The following is a 22,749-nucleotide window of genomic DNA, read 5'->3' as shown; positions in this document are numbered from 1 at the left end:
GGTGATCCTAAAAGTACAGCTGGGACTAAGCACCATCCTAAAGACAAAGGCAGTAAATGGGAACAAGAGCAGAACAGCAAAGTGGCAGCAGTTTGGATACATTCTAATATGCTGGGGAGGTTTTAGGACTTGAGACAATTTTATGAACTTCAGACATTTGTACAAAAGAAGCAAATTGCAAACATTACTTGAAATGCTTTCATAAATTTAATGCAGACAAAAGAGAAAAATTAACAAAAAATAATGGAGAAAAAACTTGTTCTATCATATTCTGAAATTATCAAAATTTACAACAATTGAAATAGAAACAGAACAAAACTGAAAGCCCAAAATGAGACCCTGGTGTATGCAGGAATACAGGTGGCATTTCCAATTAACAGGAAATTAACATAATAACCAGCACTCAAGTACTTATATGAAAGCAAAAAAGTGAAATTTCTAACTCACATCATGTAGTAACACAATTCAAAAAATAGATTAAAGAATTAAATATAAAAACAAATCCATAAAACTCCTAGACGAAAACACAGGGGAACCATATTTTCCTGATGATTAGTTGGAGAAGGACTTTTTTAATTTCCGGTTCAATATAATAAAATAATGTTTTTTTTTTTTTATTCCTGGTTCAACATACAGGGGCTAAAATAAGAGTACTAAGGTAACAACTACTTGAAAAGCAGTTAGCTCACTAAATTCCTTCACTCACTCACTGATACCACTGCCATACACACACAAACACATCCCTACTAGATACAGACACAAAGATTCTCAAAAAAAATACCATGCAGATCAACTTAAAAGAGCTCCCTTCACATGCTTCAAATCAATCAGTTCTCAGTTCCTCCTATCTTAAATATGAACAGACAGCTAAAAATTACCTGAGACCTAAAGAAAGCTCCTAGCCAAGGAGATAGAAACCAACACAAAAAGAAGAAAAGCAACTTAAAATAGGGGTTGAGAGGGGACTACACAGGGAGAAAAAATTCTTCAAGAAATGGTTACTATTCTTAGTCTTAAATAAGGGGAAATATTGCCTACATAAAGAAAAGGAAAAAACAAACATGATGCTCCAAAGTAAAATAAAATTCAGAGAACAAAATATAATAGAGAAATGAATAATTCAATAAAAGGGCTAGAATAAGAAATTGAAGAAATCCCTTAAGAAATAAACGAAAAGACAGAAACAGAAAATAGGATACAATTAGAGACCCTATCCTGGAGGTCTAATATAGCAGTAATGGAGATCCAAAAAGAACGTAAGAACAAAAGTAAGGAAAAAGTTCAAGAAATAATTCTGGAAAAATTCTCAGATGAGAAGGATATGAGTTACTAGTTTGAAAGGACCCACAACAGATGAGTAATTCTAGAAATAACGCAATGAAACAATGCTTCCAAAATTCTGAAGGAAAATTATTTTCAACCTAGAATACGTTCAGTCGAACTAGCAACAGTTACAAAGGTAGAACAAAGGTATTTTCAAATATGCAAAGTCTCAAAATATATTCATCTCCCAGGTATCCTTCCCCAAGAAGGTGCTGAAGAACATACTTTCCTAAAAGGAGAGTATACACCAAAAAAGAAGATGTGGTTCATATAGGAATAAGGAAATCCAACAGAGAAGAAGAGAGACCATGGGAATACCTAAGATGAGAAAAAAGGGAGCTCTCAGGGTGGCAATTGTGCCCCAGACCCAAGTCTGTTGAGGCCTATCAATACCCAATATCCCACTGCCCTAGTACCCCCTTCTTAACTGGAGAACAGTATATGCATATAAGTCTGGCACAGATTCTTATCTTGGCTTGGCTTTTCTTGACCATGTGCTGACGAAGTTCCACTCTTCCCTTTCACATTCCTACAAACTAGATGACATGAGGGCCCTCATATATCATCCCACAGAAGTGGTCTGCTTTGATCTACTTCTGAATTGCCCACTCTCTCTGGTCATATTCTTGACAGATTTTCTAGTAACTGCCCCATATTTTACAGTCCTATCAAATTCCCTAACTACTGCTGTGTATTACGTTTGCCAGGATTCACACATGACCTAGCCCACTGACTTCCCCAAAAGGGGCTCTTGTGAACTCTTATGGAATCAGAAGTCAGACTATGACCCAGAATCTGTTTGGTTTAACTTCTCCTGAGAGCCTCCTCTCCAACAGTGGCAATATGGCCCTTTCCTTCCATAGATGTATGCGTGTTTGCTGCTCAGATTTTCAGAATGAAACAATATCTTTTTGAGGGATACATTTATCATCAGTGGTTTTTAAAAAGGAGAAAGGGAAAGGTGAGAGTGGAAGAAACAGAAGAGAAAAAGGAGGGGAGGAGGAGGGGGAAGAAAAAAAAAGAAAAGCAAGGGAATACTGAGCATCACAGCCAGGCATGGATTACACCTATGGAGGAAAGGAAGAACATGAAATTGCAGAGAACACAGGTGTGAGGTGGAAGTACCAGTACCATTCTATTTCTTAAACGGCATAGTAGTTAGATGAGTGTCAATTTTAATGGTCTTAAACCATACGTATATTTTTAGACACTTTCCTTATACATGATACATCAATTACACATTTTCTCAACAATTATACTTTACTCCCATTAAGCTCGAGATCTTATTTCCGACTCGATGGTGCTGGGTTTTTGTTTTTTTTTTTTTTTAATGGTACAGTGCTCAATTTAAGAGGAAAAGCATTTTTTAAGGACTGGAAACCAGCAAAAAAAAAAAAAAAAAAAAACATTGGAACATGTTGCATGTTCACATTTACCACTGACGAAGCTGCTTCTATAACAAAGTGTTAAGTAAAACATCATCTCCTGACTGTATATCAAACATGGAATAAAAGAACAGTAACCAAAAATGAAAATGAGCATTTTCTAAAATTCCGTTTGTACTGTTTTCATATTGTTTTTTGGTAAACAGCCAAGATATATACGAATACCATATAGAGAACTTTTTGAATATGTTCAAATTAGAGAAGCATTATACAAAAACATCAATCCCATATCTGAACAAGTAACTTTTATATCTGCATGATGTTCATCAGTTTTGCATAAAGACGATGCCAACCATTCTCTCGTTAGGACATTTATACTGTGAGTAATTTTTCCATTTGTGGCAAAGGACTGGTGTTAAGCCATTCTTCACTTTCTAGTTCATCACACATGAGTGTAGCTAGCTTATAAAGGTCATTAACGAATGATCTTCTAAAACGAAAAGCAAACCTACCTTCTTCCATGGAAAGTAAACCCAGTGCCGTCGAGTCGATTCTGACTCATACCAACCATGGAAAGTAGGATGAAGTAAATCAAACTAGCTGGAACATGATGGTCAAACATCACTTTGTGTAGTGAAAAGCATGACTGACATTCCGACATCCATTTCTGGCCAGGCCCATCCCAGCCTCCCCACACCCCTTCACCCCACGATCATTGATTTAAGAGGAAATCAGTTCACGACATTCCCAGTGATCGTTTCAGTCCAGGAATGGGCACATGAGTTCAAGTGGCCTACTAATTTATACACGGCAGTCAAAGGAGTAGTTCTCCCTCTTTTACTGGATATGAAAATAATTGTAACATCCAGCAGTGGTATAGCACCAACTGCCACCAAAAGGGGAACATTATTAGGATGAAGCCCATAGAAGATAGCCAAGGAAACAGAGGGAAAGTACCTAGGTCCTTCCAAACCTGGAACTATGCCTAGAGCACAACGCACATATGAAATTCCAATTATGTGAGGTAATAAGTCCTACTGTTTAAGCTAGAGTCACAGGACATGTTGCTGTTGTCAGGTGCCATCGAGTCAGTTCCAACTCATAGCAACCCTATGTACAACAGAACTAAACACTGCCCGGTCCTGTGCCATCCTCAAGATCGTTGTTATACCTGAGCTCATTGACTGGACCCTCCTGATAGCATGTCCAAAGTATGTGAGACATAGTCTCGCCATCCTTGCTTCTAAGGAGCATTCTGATTGTACTTCTCCCAAGACAGATTTGTTTGTTCTTTTGGCAGTCCATGGTATATTCAATATTCTTCGCCAACGCCACAATTCAAAGGCATCAATTCTTCAGTCTTTTTTATTCGTCGTCCAGCTTTCACATGAAAGGACATGAGTTATACCTAAAAACATCCTAATCGATAGACACCTAGGTCCCTGATAATTTTGTGCAGTCACCATACCAAACTTGGATTGCCCTTTTGACAGCTTTTATTTTTATTTTTTGGCTATCCATTTTGCAGTTTTATTTGTTTCCTTATTTTTTTTTTTTTATTGTGCTTTAGATGGAAGTTTACAGAGCAAACTAGTTTCTCATTAAACAATTAATACACGTATTGTTTTGTGACACTAGTTGCCAAACCCATGACATATCAACACTCTCCCCTTCTTGGTCTTGGGTCCCCCTTTACCAGCTTTCCTGCCCCTCCTACCTTCTAGTCCTTGCCCCTGGGCTGGTGTGCCCCTTTTGTTTTATGCGCCTGTCTAATCTTTGGCTGAAAGGTGAGCCTCAGGAGTGACTTGAGTACGGAGTAAAAAGGGTGTCCGGGGCCATACTCCTGGGGTTTCTCCAGTCTCTGTAAGACCAGTTAGTCTTTTTTTTTTTTGGGGGGGGGGGGGGCGGTGAGTTAGAATTTTGTTCTACATTTTTCTCCAGTTCTGTCTGGGACCCTCTACTATGACTTGTCAGAGCAGTTGGTGGTGGTAGCTGGGCACCATCTAGTCGTGCTGGACTTGGTCTGGTGGAGGCTGGACTGCCCTTTTAATGATATTATGGAATGTCAACAAATTTGAAGGGTATGTTTTGAATAATCTGATTAATAATATATACACCTATTCCTCACTCATCAACTATTTTGTTATCTAACATTTCACATTTACAACAATAAAAAAATCTACTACCTGACTATTTTGTGCAATTAACAATGTACATCTGGCAGCAACGAACGCCAAGACGTGAGGCGAGAGCAATGCTGGCTGTGATGGTTATGTGCCAACTTGGGGGGGGCCATAATTCTCAGTGGTTTTTTGAGTTAACAACCTGGTCTTTGGGACCTAACCATGTCTGTTTAAGTGAGGAGTGGGTTTATTACATGGCTTTTTAAAATTGCCTTTTAGAACCTTGGGAGAGTCCTTAAAGAGATCATATGAAGTCCTCCACAGTAAATGAAACTAAAGTACGAGAAACTGTGTGATTACCAGTTGGGAGAAATGTGGCATCCATAGAATGATATGGTGAACTGAGAAATAAATATGACCCCTCGAATTCAAAGTCACAAAAGTAGATGCTCCAAACTGCAGGCATAGATTTGTAATTGAGTCCTTTCTTCCAAGAGTATCTGTTATCTTTCCATTCATCTACACAGTTTCTCAAGAATTATACTCTACTCCTATTAGGCTTGGCATCTTAAGAAAGAGCTTAACATATTTTGTGTTTCCTATTCCACATAATCATTGAAACTCAAAAGGCTATACAAACAAGTTCTCATCACCAGAGTCTCTCTAGTGAAATCCTTTTATCCAGATTATTGTCGTTGTTTCTAATATTTAAGTCAGTTACCTACCCATGAAAAAAATTCCTAATCCCACTGTAACCAGATCTTTCCAGAGACTTTTTAACAGAGAATGAAGGAAATCATCTGTTTGGGTATTCTTATAATGCTTTAAACCTGTTTTTCATAATGACTGTAGCAAATGTCTAACTGGGTTCTTCCTTTAGACCCTGAATCATATAATCTTGACTTTGTAATCCCTGGGTTCTTTACTTGCTCAAAAAGTCCTTGTTCATCCCACTAGAAAATCCTTTTAACGTTACTTTAGGCAAGACTGCAGTTTTCTTTTTCCAATTAACCATGAATGGTGTTCCCAAACATTTTAAGATTAACCCTCTTATTTCTAATGCTTAGATCCTTTTAACCCTTGGAGCCAATTTTATTTATGGACAGACTTCCCATTATTTTTTCATAATTCTTTTCTGAATATTATTTTGTTTTGAAATAAGCTATTTTGGTCTTTTTAGATAAAAAAGAAAACTATGATGAATTAAAAGGATTACAGAAAACTAGCAATGTACTAACAAAGGAGGTGGGTCTGAAAAAGTACAAAAGGAAAAAATGCAAAAGAAAACAATGACAGGCAAGTTAAATTTAACTACTACAACAACTTAAGGGTTCTTACTCTTTCTCACACATTCTTTTATTCTGCCCTTTATCTCATAGAAATAGGAGGAGGAGCAGAATCAAACAAGGAGAATAACAAGGAAAAAAGAATAAGCTACGCAGCTAGAAGAGGATGCTACACATAGGCATTTGTCCTTTAACTTCATAATCGTGCTGCACCATTTTTCATGCATGAAAATGATAAAGTTACATAATAATAGTAACACACTATCATGATAATGGAAATATCCAACAGTGGCAAGAATTCAAGAAAATAGGCAGTTTCATTTTACTGCTATGAAAATATAAACCGGTAAGATCTTTTAACAGGATAATTTAGCACTATCTGTCAAAAGTTTTAAAATATACATATTGCTCATGAGGCCAGTATCACAAGGTATTACTTCTAAGAATATAAACATGGGTATGTGCAAATATTTAGCTACAAGGATAGACAACATAGTGATAATGTCAATAGAAAAAAAAAAAAAAAAAAAACCAGTCTACATGTCTAACAGGAATTGTTCTACCTATGTGGTAGAACAGAACCCTGGTGGCACGGTGGTTAAGTATTTGGTTGCTAACCAAAAGGTCGGCAGTTCGAATCCACCAGCTGCTCCTTGGAAACCCTACAAAGCAGTTCTACTCTGTCCTATAGTGCCACTGTGAGTCAAAATCGACTTGACAGCAATGGACTTAGTTTTTCTTTTTTTATGTTAGAATACTATGCAGGAAATTGTAACATTATAAAATTGTGCTTTTGAGATGGAAAGAGTAACATGATATACAACGAGTTAAAGAAAGTTAGAGTTTAATTCAACTTTTAAATTTTGAAAATACAGTGACAGAAAAGTATCTAAAGATGTATATTAAAAAAAGATTTGCCTCTAGTTGGTAAAAGACCATCATTAATGGATTCACATAGTATTTCTTAAGTACTAAGCATTTTTATAGATTGAACTGTATCCCCTCCCCCCCCAAAAAGATATGTTGAAGTCGTAACCCCTGCACCTGTGATTGTTAACCTGTATGGAAATAGGGTTATTCTTTTGTTATGTTAATGGGGTCATACCAGAGGACTCTAAACCTAATCCCTTCTGATTAAAAAGGGAAACAGACACAGAGAGACACATACAGGGGAAAGATACCATGTGAAGATCTACACCATGTAAAGGCCTACAAGCTTCATGACACCAGGAAGAACCATCCCCTAGAGCCAACAGAGACAGCACAGCCCTGCCGAGGACCTGAACTTGGACTTCTAGCCTCTAAAATTCTGTTCTTTAAAGTCACCCCCTTGTGGTATTTTTGTCACAGCTGCCCTAGGCAACTAATACAAGTGTCAAGTACCAAGCTACATGCAGTGAAATGCAGATGCGAATAAAACAAACACATAGCTCTATATTTCATACTATTTACCTTTTTTAGTTGTATATATTCTAGTATTTTTTTTAAACAGTATGTGTAAATGTTAAAACAAGCATGCTTTTGTGTTAAGAGTAGGGGATATTATCAATGGGAGCCCTAGAGAGGCAGCAAGACATGGTTGGGGGGAAAATGGCTTTAGGTACACCTGGATTCTAATCCTGGCCTCGCCACTTCTTAAAGAGACTGTGGCTCCAAGTCCTAGTCTGAAATTAAGTAAAGATCTAGACAAATAGACTAAAGGAGTAGGCAAGGTTAAGATAAAGGTTTAGAAGGCGAGAGAGACTTCAGAATGTTTGGAAATATTATGGCTGAGTTAAGATTGTCAAAACAAGAGGAAGAGGGTATACCTGATGTCAAGTTCATGCCAACAGCACAGGGATGAAAAGAAACAATGTAGGTAAGAGATGGTAACCTTGCCAGGAAGAGAGACCGCTTCTTCAGTGTTAGGTGCAATAAGAATGAAAGTTAAAAAAAAGGTTTAAAATTAAATCTATACTCCTTTGTCAGACTATAAGCTAATCTCCGGTAGAACTCAATATTTCTCTTTTTGTTCCTAAAAGTTAGCTCAATGTGTGATACTACAGGCAGTTAAGTGAGCTGCAAGGGGGTGAGTCTATGGGTGGGAGGAGAGGAAGGGAAGGAAGGAAAAGACAAATCTTTTAGTTGCACTGTTATCTTTAGGCTAAAATAGGTTGTGGTTGTCTAAGGTTATTAGGTCAACAGATTTGACTAGTTTTGTTTTTGTTTTCCTGAGGCTGGACTGAAAATTTTATAACCTGGGATATATGATATCTCAGAGAGCTTATATTATTACTGTTTCATTATATATCAAAGACTGATATACCTAGCTCTCTAGCACCTTTCTCAAGTCTATGACTACCCGAAACACATCTCCCCTAAGACGTTACATTAATACATATTATTTTTGTTGTTGTTGCTAGTTGCCTTCGAGTCCGTTCCAACTCATGGCAACTGCGTGTGTGTAGAGTAGAACTGCTGCTCCATAGTTTTCAAGGCTGTGACCTTTCTGTCAGCATCCACCACAACAGACTATTTGTTCCCGTGTCCCCCTCTCTCCACAGGCTTGAAAAGCAGCAGATGGGAAGTTGGAAAAGCAAGGAAACAATCCTTTTACTCCTATATCAGCATCTTCACTGAAGTCTTCAAGTCAGACTAATGCATCTCCTGAAATGTCAGATTTACTACTTCTCTGTCATTATTAAAATAACATACTCCTCAAGGTTCTTAGTATTTCAAAATTGGTTTACTACAAAAGATTCTAAGTAGGTTTTGTTCCTCTCTGTGTTCCTTCAATGTGTTCTGCCACCAGCTCTCTAGTTCTTGAATCTACTAGAACTTTTGCTTGTTGCTTGACTATCAATTCTATAAACTAATGGTATGATAAGAAAAAATAAGCATGGACATGAGCTTCTGACAACATGGATTATGGTCACTATTTTGCTTCCTGGGTACTTCTCAATTGCATTTTCTAATTCTATGCCATGAGTAGATTGAACTAGTAATCAGTGATTCCCAAATTGTGATGGAGGCAGTAGAGGTACTAGTGATTTTTTTTTTTTAATTACACTTCAAAAAACAATAAATACATTTAAATATTAGTTATATAGAGAAATAAGAGTGCCATACCTGTGGATGCAATGAAAACACATGATCAACCACATCAGGCAAACATACAAAAATTTATCAGCTTTCAGAGAGATATGTAAAATTCATTCTATAATCACCAGTTTGTCAATAATTCTGATTTTTTTTATTTCAGTACAACACAAAGTAAATTTTCATTGCATAGCGTGTGTGCGTATACATATATATACCTAAAATACAAACTATTTCCCAATGAATCTCTATCTGAAAGAAATGTTATAAATAAAGAGCAGATTCTTAAAAGAATCACAACCTTTAGTTCCAGCAGTAACAACAATACCCTTTTTTCAAAGAATGAAAAAAATTTTTTATATATTTTGGAGAAGTCAAGCTCAAGACCTATTATTGGAAAATATGCACATGGTGCCCTTATATATATCCCAGCATGGAACACTGTCATTCAATCCAAGAAAGACAGAAATGAAGAATGAGAAAGAAAGCTCATGAAGTTTTGACAAAGTTTCCCCAGATTAACAATTCTTGGCGTATAACTTGCCCTAGCTATTTGTAACTGCTCAGGTACTAAAACAACCAAAGCCTATTTTGCCCAACAGTGACAAACAATACAACAAATGACCAATCACTACTAAAAGAAAGGAAGAGGGGGGAAAAAAACTATCATTGGCTGGAATTTCAAGGAATTTTTAATTGAGCAAATTTCCAGTTCACCATAAAATGTGAAGAAATTATTTTTAAAAAGGTTTCAAGGTTTTCACCCTAATATTAGGAATAATTATTATACCTCCTTCAACTGCTTTTTTTTTCCCTTCTGGAATTACTATTACTTATTCCCCAATTTTTTTTTACCCTTTCCCTCATAACTTCTATCTATTTATAATCTGTTGTGTACTTTGAGGTAATTTGCCACTTGATTTTCTATTTAACTTAACTCGGTTCCCTTCTATAATTTAACCACATACATATACAGAGGTCAAGATTTTCTATCAATTAAACTGCTCGCAAGAGCCATCACTTATATTTATATGAATACATATGCTTGTCCTTCAACCCAGGGCTCTCTGTCTACTGCACCTTGGGTTCTCCACCAACCAGAAGAAGAGAAATCACAGAAAGAAGACTGCCAACTCCATCAGCTATTTGGTTCATTAGAGGTTGATGGGTTAGCTATGGAGTTAGAAATTGAAAGGAGGTATGGTAGACACTGTGAAGAGCCCCTACTTCAAGGAAGGACTTGTTGCCCCTGCTGTTGAGAATACTGCCTGCAGACAGCCTCCAGCTTTGAGACTCTTCAGGGACTACCTCAACTGTAGAGAGCCACCTTGCCCAACGTCGCCCTCCTTCCCAAGCTAGTTCACATCCAATTTTTAATGGATGGAACATAAAGGTCTGGACATCTTGGCCCAACTTAGGACAACTATGACGGGCCATTCTAACTCCAGAGCTCTCCTTGGAGTTGGCCAAGGCTGTTGTCACAGCTTAACTTCTCCCTATGCTCAACCCTGGTTTCATCCTCTCCCTTTCACCAAACCAAATCAAACTTCTTGTTGTGGAGTCTATTCTGACTCATAGTGGCCAGAGGTGTTCCCAAAGGCACTCCTTACCAAACATCCTGTATGCTAAACTGCCTGTCAGAGTCTGCTTCCCAAGGAGTCCAACCCATGACAATAGGTCAAGTGCACTGAGCCTCTGTTTTCCCAGAATCCCCTTCCCAATTACTGTGTCAGGATAAATTCCTGGAAGCAAAACGGTCAAATCAGGCAACAAAAATGTTTAATTCTTGATACATGTTATCAGCCAGAAAGGCTAGGAAAATGTCTTACAATGCCCTCTTTCCTTCTGCTTCAAATCCATTTAAAATGACAGAAAAAGTGGTTTTTAATGAATAAACCTTCAACAGTAATGATAACCAAAGTATGCCATCTGCAGACCAGAATTTTTTTTTTTTTAGGAATTTCTGTAAATGGGAGAGATGGGATCAGTATGAAGAAAAATAAGGGCAGAAAAACCACAGTCCAAAATGTACTAAAAACTGGTTCTGCTATTTTCTACTGTATAAGTAGAAGCAATTTTTCCCAAGTGACTAACCTCAGAGAAACCCCAAGCTCAGAAAATGTAATATAAAGACAACGACGATGACTCAGAGCAAATGTCTTCAGAATAACAGGGTCAATAAGTTCCTCACATACATATACCTGAGCAGTTTACTCGCAGAGTTATATGTTCACTGTGTAGTTTATGTTTACTCCCAAAAGTTATGGTTTAAAATCTGTTCTCTAAGGATAAACACCTATTTGCCTGGGGTTGGCAGTTCTCTTATCTTGTACAGGGTCCAAAGAGGGGAGCAACTTGAGGTAAAAAATATCTCCATAAATTGGTGAAGAGAGGGTGACCGGGTGTGTGTGTATGTGTTGAGGGAAATGGTTCTAGTTTTGGACTTGCAGAAAGACAGTGAAGAGAATGGACAGAAAGAATTCAATAATTAGTATTCAAAAGGAATTTTTTTAAAAAAAAATGAATGTGGCCAATAAAGTCTCAAGGAGCATTTTAAAAAATAATACTCACACCCCACCCTCTAAAAAGAAAAAAACACAATGTACCTGGATTTTTCATCCCCTTCACAGACAAACCTTATATAAATGGAAAATATACCTAAATTTCATAGACTAATAAAGTTTTTAAATAGTTTAAAAATATATACATGTATTGTTTAACGACCACTGAGCAGCAAGAACAGACAGCCCCATATGCGAACTTAACTTTCAAGTCTGGGTCTTTATGTGCTTTCAAATTAGTGTGCGCCCCAAGTAAGAGGTGCAGCATTGAAAAATTAGCAGACTGTGTAGAATTCTACATATTTCTTTTGTATGATGGTTTTCTTTAAATAAGTTACCAGTTTTTATAAAAGTTAAAATATCTAACAAAGTATAAATAAGTGAGCATTATTAGCAACTATTATCCTGCTGAATTGAAGACCTTTTTCTAAATACTAACCTGTTTCACACAGCAATTACAAAACCCCTGAATTATCATTCCCACTCCCCACCCCTTTACAGATTTAAAGACGAAGTTCAGGAATGTTATATAATCTGTTTGAGGTAATGCAGCTGTAAAAAAAAAAAAAGAGTTGAGTTGGTAAATAAACATAGCTGCAAACCCCATAGAGTGTGCCTATCTCAAACTAAAATTGCCTTTTCATTAAGAAAGTGTTCACTTCACCTACTACAAAAGTGGTATGATAAAACATCAATACAACACACCAACAACCCTTCACTCAAACTATCTGCCAGTTGTTCTACCCACTAAAAGCACACTTGTTGACAAGTACAACACATCCACGCACTCCACATCAAGATGTTCACTATCATCAAAAGGTTAAAACACTCTTGCTTACAAGAATACAGTTTTTCTTTGCTATTGATTTTTCCTTTGGTATTGGGGGCGGTGTTTGGGGCTGCTTTTGAAGCCTGGTGGCACAGTGGCCAAAGGCTTGGCTGCTAACCAAAAGGTCAGCAGTTTGAATCCACCAGCTACTCCTTGGAAACCCTACGGGGCAGTTCTACTCTGTCCTACAGGGTCACTATGAGTGGGTTTGTTTGGGTTTGGTTCAACTTCCTAAGTGATGTTGTAGGGTAAAAACATCACAAAGTTTAGTAAATTAGCAAAAAGAAAGTTTTATTCGGCATATATTCAAAAAGACAAAAGTGGAAAAACGGACAAGCATGCTGCCACAGCCATGTCTGCCCGAGTCCAAGGAATATTACAGAATAGGCAAGAATAGAAAATCAGACAAGCATGCTGCTAGAGCCAAGTCTGCCCAAGTCCAAGGAACTTTACAGGGTCATCAGCATATATTAACATTAAACCAAAAAATACAAACCTACTGCCATCGAGTCGATTCTGACTCATAGCGACCCTACAGGACAAAGTAGAACTGCCCCATAGAGCTTCCAAGGAGCGCCTGGTGGATTTGAACTGCTGACCTCTTGGTTAACAGCCAGAGCACTTAACCACTATGCCACCAGGGTTTCCATATTAACATTATAAATGGGCAAAACCATTGAAAGCTTCACCTTTTCACAGATTGGCTAGGAATTGTGATCCTACATTTTGAACTGTATTAACAATCATTGGTACAAGTTTCAGGATAATCAGGAGGGTCTTCATTGTTTCAGCAAATTTTCTATTCACTAAATGCTAATAGAAAAGGTAAGAGTGGAAAGTCTTTTGTGTTCTGTTTGATCAGCTTACGTGAAAGGTTCCCTAAAAGATATTTACCAACATTATCCTAGCTGTTGTCTTTATACCTCGGGCCCAGTTGATGTGTCCTTGTGAGCCCAGCTCCAGTTGGGTCACATTCTCTATGCTCAAGGACAGGGAATAATGATTCCAATATTATTTTCTAAATCAGTGAGTAATGGTCTGGGGGTTGGCATCTTGGTACTGTGAATAAGAGCACATCTTGGGGGACTATCTTCACTTATTTAACACACCTATTTCATAAAGGGAAAATTTTTGAATAAAAAATTGTTTTATTCAAGGCTCAAATTCATCTGTGGTCATCTCTCTGTATTATTTACCTTATAATAAATAACACGGGTACAGGTCAGATTTTCATTCAAATATTTTCTGGCTAAAATGAGTAAGTATTACACACAGGATAAGGAATAAAAGAGAGAAATGCTGAGTTTGTGTTGCCTTTTCCAAAGTGTCTGCCAACGTGGACAAAATGGCCACACATAAATCAAACTGGCTTACTTTTTACTAGGGTAGATAGAGCCTTTGAAGGGCAGTGAATTTCACAAGGCAGGACAAAACCAACATTGCACATGTAGGTGGTTATCAGTTTTACTGAATGATCAATTTACTGATGATTTACATGGAGTTACATGAAATTTTCGCATTTCTATTGTTAACCTGATTATACTAGGCCCAAGATAGAGTCCCTTTTGCTGAGCCCTCTGCAGATTGAAACCTAGCACGCTTCTATTTCCTGTAAATGCCCTACCTTCCCAGGAGCTGAAACCTAAGTCAATCAATTGACTCTCCCAGAAACAGAAGTCTAAGCTAACCAATTAGCACTTGTCTGCTTATTTTAACTTAATTCAAAATTTCCCCTCAATTCCAAATAAGAAATGCCCTCCAGCTTCCTTGTTCCTCTGTGTTTGTGCCCATAAAAACCCTTCAGTTTTGTACCACTCTTTGGAGCTCTTGTCTGACTCTAGACCGGGTGCTGCCCCCGCCAACCCCCATACGTGAATTATAAAGCTTATAAGCTCATACACAAATTTAATCTTGTGGAAATTTTCTTTTTAACAGCAACTATTCCACTTTTCTTTCTCATTGTTTACTATGTTCGTGAGCTTACAATTTCCTAGAAGTAAAAATGGGAATAAAAAAAAAAAAACCCCACTGCCATGGAGTCAATTCTGATTCATAGGGACCCTACAGGACAGCAGAACCGCCCCCATAGGGTTTCCAAGGAGTGGTTGGTGGATTCGAACTGCCGACCTTTTGGTTAGCATCCAAGCTCTTAATCACTGCACCACCAGGGCTCCAAAAATGGTAACATCCCTAATAAAGATACAGTACAATTACAGTTACTTGAAATGCATACATAAGTCAAATAGTAATTAACGAAGGAAAAAAATTACCTTTTGGATAATCTTCCAATAAGAGGTTGAAGTGACCTAATTGACAAAAGAAATCAGACTCCACTTTTCCTTCAGCTTTTAAGATTAGAGATTCGTAGCAGCGAACAGCCTAGAAATGAAAAATACAAACATTTAAGAAAAAGACAAAACCCTAAATTGCATTTCCGTTCTGAGAGAATGCATATATCCTCCATTCAACTGCCCAAGAAATCAATGTATTTCACCTCTACCTCAGACATATTCAAATGCAGCATTCTTCAGAAGGAACAACTTCCCTACCTATTTATTAAATGAGCCACTAGTTATGGAATAAGTACTTTTCCCATCTATAAAATAGAATACTTGCCAAATAAGGTGTAAGAGCACCTTGATAACTTTATTCATAAACTCCAAGTCTAAATTATTAATGTAGTCCTTGCCGATATAAACAATACTGCTCTCAAATACAAATAATATCCAGATTTCCCACAGGCAGAAAGACCTTTATTGAATTATGTGAGAATTCATAGACTCTCTAGTGTAATAATAATAGCTACAATTTCCAATGAACAGCTACTTTTTGCCAGAAACTCTACCAGCAGTTTCAAATTACCATAAACTGCCTTTCAATTGTCTTCTCCCTTCTCACAATATACTTCAAACATACCAACTCCTATTCCAAACAGATTCCAAATCTTACCCCAAATCCAACATATACATAAACACTTATATTCTTGCTTTTTCATCCCCAGAGTAAAAAATATTATAAAGATATCAATTTTTGTTTTAATCCAGGATACTGTAATTGGAGGAAATGAAGACCTTACTAGAATAGAAAGAACAGAGTTCTGGAGTGTGGCTACAAATTCCAGGTGTCATTAGCTACAGGAGCTGCTAGGGAACTTTTCCTCTCCATTAAATATTCCACAATGTTGCTGTGTTATAATGTTTCCTGGGGTCACTAAAGAAAGAAATGTGTATGATTTCTCAAATCTCTGGGTGTACTCCCAGGAACACTCCCAGGTTTGGTACCCACAATAATTTCCATTATCATCAAAAAATCCTTTCACCACCACTTCTGGTACTTTTGTTGGGATAACAAAGTGTCATGTGGCATAGAGTCCCACTTAGAATCCCTTGATGTGTTTCTTCTTCTGTACAATATAGAGCCTTTGATAGAGAGTTTCAAAATGAATATCCTAAAGTTTACATAACCAAAGCACATACATAAATACTCAGCAAGTATAGAGAACCCATCCTAAACAAGATAATTCTGGAATGACTCTACTGTCCTTAAAGTCTTAAAATCCTGTTCCTATTCTACTCTTGGCTGTCTAAATGTGCGTATGTACCAAATCACAATCACTGAAAACTAATCATTCTGTTTTCCTATAATTAAGAGAGTCTTTTTTTTTTTTAATGCTATACTGAAGTGTCAAAATTACTATAATTTGGAGGCATGAAATTGCAAAACCCTCTTGAATTTAAGTCATATATAGGTCTCAGCTGGTAAATGGATACAGTATAAAAATATAATTTATTATAGTGCTTTATAATATAGAATTTCATAAATTATTGCTCTATAGTATGAATTTTTATTTTACACTAAATAAAATGAGTGACTTTTTAAAGTTAATAATTGTACTGTAAATAAAGCACTCATTAAAGTAGTTACTGTCTTTTTTTGTTAAACTCTTAGCAAGATATTAAGAAACTTCTGGTTCCTACTCCTCTTTGATAATTATGGCCAATTAAAATTCATTTGTAAGCAAATATGTTTTCATGGTTAAAAAAAAAAGGATTCTATAGAATATTTTCCATTTCTTATACACAAAGGAACACACCTAAAATTAATACTATGCATAACTCTTAGTGCTATGAAACATAACACCATGTAAAAAACCGAACGGGCAGATTTAAAATTCACATACCCATACACTCAGGTTTGATTAACAAATTCTTAATTATTTTCCCACAAAGCCACACGCTAGTGTTGGTGGTCAAAGATGATGCTAACAGAACCAAATATCAAATGAGATGAAGATGAGCAAAAAGGCAAAATAAGGTTTCCGAAGCACATTACATGTTACCATTTCATAATGAGACTATTTTAAGTAAACTCTGATGTGAGATAGAAACAAACACTAACACAATTCTAAAAGAATACTTACTTAAAGGAAAATAACTGGGAATAATTTCTAACGCTCCCAACTCATGTAATAATCTACAATAAAACAGTATTTTTACAACACTATTTTTAGTCAAAAGGCTAACGATAAACATAGAGAGAAGATACTAGTTGTTTAAATTAAGAACAAAGTTCAGGTAAACTTCTATAAAGTAAGATTATTTCCAGTGAAAAGGGTTATATTCTTGCTTCTGTTTCTTTTATTTTAAATGTGCACATGGAAAAATTGTCCCCATAAAGGATGAGCATGTGGTTTATACGGTTGCAGAGAAAAAGAATATGTAAAATGTTAAAATTACAAAATGAGTCAGGCCATACAGAAACTGCTTTTCATTTTGTTCATTTTACTTATCTACATTTCCTAGATTTTTCACAAGTAACCTATACTGCTTCTCTTCTTGTAAAAATTATTAAAGAATCATTTTGCTTTCTTCTAAGATTCATTACACCTTTAGGATGAATTTAGTCAGAAACTTAAATGAAAATCAATCATCTGTATTTAGATCGGCATCATCCAATACAGCACTTTTTTAATGATAAATACGTTCTATAATCTGCACTGTTCAATACAGTAGCCACTAGATACGTGGCTGGCTATTGAGCACTTAAAAACATGGCTACTGCAACTGGAGAACTGAATTTTTTATTTCTATTTCATTTTGATTTTTATTTGAATTTAAACAGACACTGTAGCTAATGGTTACCATGCTGAATAGTGCAGATCTAGGTAATGTTTTAAGCTTAAAAACAACTGAATATTCAAACCATATAACTGCCAGATCTCTGGGCCTTTCTTCCAAGGCACCTCTGGGTGGGTTCAAACTACCAACCTTTTGGTTAGTAGCTGCTTATTTGCAGCACCCAGAGACTCCTAAAATAAATATTAAAAAAAATTAGGAAAGCAAAATTTCTTATGTTTATAAATGGAAAGCCTATAAAAAATAATAGAATATCTTGTACTGGGAATGAATAATGCCCTCTACAAAAACCAGTTACATCCTATAATTGTTTATAGTTGGTGGCTTACATATCCATAATCCTTACATCTATTTAAAAAAAAAAAATCAAGAAGGAAAATAAACAGTTAAACCAACAAGAGTAAACTAAGTTCCTCCCAGCTAGGTAGAGAGGTTGGATGCATTTCTTCCCATTAGAGTGCCATTTTCTACAATGTTCAATATGATTTGTTCTTGGTATCTGCTTTTTAAATTTTTATTATTTGAAAAATCAGTTATCGCAGATTAGTAACATTATCCTCTATTATTCAATCTTGCCAGATAAGGTTTAGAGCTCATGATCATGTGCATCTATTTTTTTTAATGCTAAAGTATTAAAGTCTTTTTATGATGAAAGTACCTAGCTAAAATATTACACTGTTGTAAATATTTTAGAATTACTAAATATAGGCAACTTTTTTTTTCCAGTTTAAAAGATTAACTGATAATGGACCACAACTACCACAGCCTCCACCAGACTGAGTTCAGCACAACTAGATTGTGCCTGGCTACCACCACCAACTGACCTGACAGGGATCGCAATAGAGGATCTCGGACAGAGCTGGAGAAAAACAATAACAAAATTGTAACTCACAAAAAAAGACCAGACCTACTGGTCTGAGCAGAGAATGGAGAAAACCCGAGAGTATGGCCCCTGGACACCCTTTAATTCAGTACTGAAGTCACACCTGAGGTTCACCCTTAAGCCAAAGATTAGACAAACAATCATACACATAGCTCAACCATGTATGGGAGACTAAGTGGTCATACCATCCCACGAACAAGGACAAGAAGGCAGGAAGGGATAGGAAATCTGGACGAATGGAAATGGGGAACCCAAGGCCAAGAAGGGGAGAGTGCTGATACGTTGTGGGGTTGGCAACCAATGTCACAAAACAGTATGTGTATTAATCGTTCAATGAGAAGCTAATCTGCTCTGCAAACCTTCATCTAAAAGCACAATAAAAAAAACTCAAAAAAATAAAGAAAAAAATTAACTGAAGTAGCTAAATGACATAAAACTGGTAGAGAAAATGAATGTGGATTTAAATATCCCAATGGTTTCAAAGGAACAAAACTTATGGATTAAAGATAATAGAGAAACAAATATACAATCCAGCCCATAATTTTAAAAGCCAAGCATAGACATTACAAGATGGTTTAGCAGCCAGCAGACTACTTACAAAAAGATTAAGGGGTTTAAGCAGGCAACAGGTCAATGTCATCCATGAGCTATAATCAATTATGGCTACTAAAAAAGCACCCATGACTCAAATTAATAAAGCATAGTATACAAATTAACAGCAATAATCTGCTCACCAAGGTCTAGTCTGACAAGATCTTTAACATTATCATCAATTCTGAGTACCACATTTTAACAGATGATAAAATACAGAGGGTTAAAAGGTTGGTGAAGGATGTGAGAACTGTCATATGAAAACTGTTTTAACTGAGGAGAATCATCAGGAATGCTGATGATTAATCATAAAGCTGTCACCTAGGAGAGAAGGTTAATTGTACAATGAATGGATATAACAAACAAGTTTAATCCAGTTCAATCAGAAAGGAGAAAAACTTATATATGCCAAAAATGAAATGGGCCATCTCTGGCTCATGTCAATACAAAAAATTAAAGCATAAATTATTAAACTATTTTAGTACGAGTGCAAAAGGCAACTTTTTTACTTAGGATACAATTCTGAATGGCATTTTTTAAGATTTCTTGAGTTTCTAAGATTCTAAGTTTAACTCTGGAAAAATTATACAAGAATCATGGTTTTAGAAGCTCAAAACTTTCTCAATAAAAGGGAAAAAGAAAAACCTGTATATTGTTTTTAAGGAGGTAAATATTGCAAATATTTTCATAAAAATACTTAGTATTATGGTAGGCACTCATCATTGATCTCACCTATGATAATATATATTATGGGACACACTATTGGCTGGTACAGCATCAAAAGTGAAAGCACACTGGTTCCTACCTCCTTTACATCAATTTTTCTCCCTTCCCCATCATTTTTTTCTCTTGGATATTCTTTATCCACCCCACCAGCCTTTCTCACTCCTCTTCCTTCTTTAGCTCCAGTTCATTATCTTGACCCTTAACTAACTACCAGTTGCCATGGAGTCAATTCCAACTCAATAGCAGCCCTATATGTGTCAGAGTAGATCTGTGGTCCGCTGGGGTTTTCAATGGTTGATTTTTCAGAAGTAGATCGCCAGGCCTTTCTTCGGAGGCCTCTGGGTGGTCTTGAACCATGACCTTTAGGTTAGCAGCCATGCATGTTAACCATTTGCAACACCCAGGGACTCCCCTTAACTAAAGATGCTCTCGAAAGGTGACTTTTGTGCCAGATACACTTTTACTTAAGTGTTCTTGCTTTCAAAAACAAACAACTCAGGTCTTCGTTAAGCCTTTATGCTGAGGACGCCAAAATCTTTTAATTCTAATCAACATACCAGACTTTTCCCATTTAGATACACCAAAAGTATATTAGGTTTTACAAGTAAAAATTAAATTTTTTGCCCTGTTCGAATTTTCTCCCTCTTAACTTTCCTTTAGGTCCCTGTGTGGCGTAAGCAGTAAAGCACTCGACTAGTAGTTGAAAGGTTGGCGATTTGAACTCATCTAGTGGTACCTCGGAAGACAAGCCTAGTGATCTGTTTCTGAAAGGTCACACAGCCTTGAACCCTATGGAGCAGTTCTACTCTGCACATATGAGGTTGCCATGAGTAGGAAACGACTCGACAGCAACTGATAACTTTCCTTTACCATTAGAAACACCAATTCAAACCTATTCAGTTACCTTTGATCTACTCACTTCTTCATCCCTACACATCAAATCAATTACTATTGAGTATTCCCTTACGCTTCTCTTACAGCCTTTGCTCTTTCCTTTTTCTTTTTAGCCATCATTTCCCCAATTTCAATGAACACCTATATTATTGCACTGCTGCCCCCTGTTGCTCCATGACAGATGTTTCTACAGCCCAACTTATATCCTAAATAACAAAATCATTCTCCAAGCAGCGTTATTAAAAGCCACGTTTTCCTGCCCTCAAACTTCAATTGTTTGCTATTGCCTCTAAAAGTGAGTACTTAGGTCCAGTTCTACCCTACATACCCACAACTTTCTCTTTCACTGTTCCTCCACAAAAAGTTCACTCTACTCTCACCCCATATCATCTTCAAACTCACTCCTCGCACGAACTCTATATATTTTTAACTGCTTGCTAATCAGACACTCCCAAAGAGGTGGTAAAATGAGTAACTGGAGTAGATCACTCTTGCTACTTCCAACAAAGATCAGTAAAACAATTTGTTACAGCAATCCAAATGACATCAGAAAAGGGTGCTTCTCTTTCGCACCACCACCACAACCATTCACTTATTTATTAGAGTATTTTGTTTTTCTAGATTTTGTGTAAAAAGCCATAATATATAAGCACACAACATGTAATATTATATATAATTATACACACTCACAAAAACACATGCATACTCGTGTCCAAGCAAATCTCTCTTAGTTCTAAGGTTATAGTTAATTCACTCTGAATTTCCAGAATAAATTTCTAAACAAACATATTATTCTTCTGTCTCGCTCCCCCAAAAAGTTTTAAAAATGTCTGCATCATTAGGTTGATGTCCTTCCTAGAAATATGCCTGATAAGTTAGTAGAGAATTCTTCCCTTTACCAGGTACTCAGTAGTATCTTTGACTAACTGCTTTTAAAACACCTTAAATATACTTAGGAATGTGAAAGGATGGGCCACTACCTGAATCTAAACTATTTTTGAAAGTTTAGCATATGACACTTTTTATGATAATCTTAAGTATTATTGATTCTTAAGGACATCTATTTCTGAACTTATATATCAGACTTCCACATTTTTCTTTTTAATTCCACTATACTTTTTTTATACTATATTTGAAAAGTTAATTTAAAAGGGTATATAGTGAAAAGTCTCTTTCCCAATCATAACCCCAGCCCCCTAGTTCCCTTTCCTGGAAGCAATTTTTTTTTTTTTTTACAATATTCAAGATTTTTTGCAGATACAAGCACATTTTTCCCACTTCATTATAAAAATTTACATTAACACTTCTGTACCCTGCTAGAGATTCTAGATATCACCACTATCCTTCCTCCCCTCCTTCTTTGTTAATAACCAAAACCAAACCAAACCCATTGCCAAGGAGTCATTCTGACTCATAGCGACCCTCTAGGGCAGAGCAGAACTACCCCAGAGGGTTTCCAAAGAGCAGCTGGTGGATGTGAACTGCCAACCTTTTCACCAGCCGAGCTCTTAATCACTGAGACACCAGGGCTTAATTTGGCACCTGTTCATACAGAATAACGACTGAGATTTCCAGCCATCCTTGTAGGTGTGGCCTACTGACTAATTCCTGGCCAATGGGGATATACGCACACAGGTACTTCTTAGAGAGAAAGGATTTGCTCCACTTCAACCCCTCTCCACCCACTGGCTGGAATCACCTAGGTAGCAGGAACATCAGTAATTCCCTCAGACTCTGAGGTAGACGCCACAGTTTAAGGATGGCAGAACAGATTAACAGGAGCCCAAGTCCCTGGAACAGTGAAGTTCCAAGAGCAGGTGGGAACTGACTGCCTCTGAGAAATTTTTATGTAAGAAATAGATGAATGTGTAATCCTCTTCCATCATAAAAAAAGCAGCTGCAGCATAATAAAATAATCACTGACACATGCAAAAG

The 22,749-nt window shown here is 36.6% G+C and overlaps 1 protein-coding gene across 27 annotated transcripts in view; it reads right to left on the bottom strand.

Annotated features, from left to right (window-relative positions):
• KDM6A (lysine demethylase 6A) overlaps window positions 1–22,749 on the bottom strand; it is a 288,116-nt gene that overhangs the window by 180,346 nt on the left and 85,021 nt on the right. For all 27 annotated transcript variants that reach the window (XM_064278181.1, XM_064278184.1, XM_064278180.1 and 24 more), the window contains one exon: window positions 14,856–14,964. In XM_064278181.1, the coding sequence (XP_064134251.1) occupies window positions 14,856–14,964 (109 nt within the window). The remainder of the gene's footprint in view (window positions 1–14,855; window positions 14,965–22,749) is intronic.

This window comes from Loxodonta africana, chromosome X (genome assembly GCF_030014295.1).
Source record: "Loxodonta africana isolate mLoxAfr1 chromosome X, mLoxAfr1.hap2, whole genome shotgun sequence".
NCBI classification, from domain to species: Eukaryota; Metazoa; Chordata; class Mammalia; order Proboscidea; family Elephantidae; genus Loxodonta; species Loxodonta africana.
This window is presented reverse-complemented; position numbering and strand designations above follow the sequence as displayed.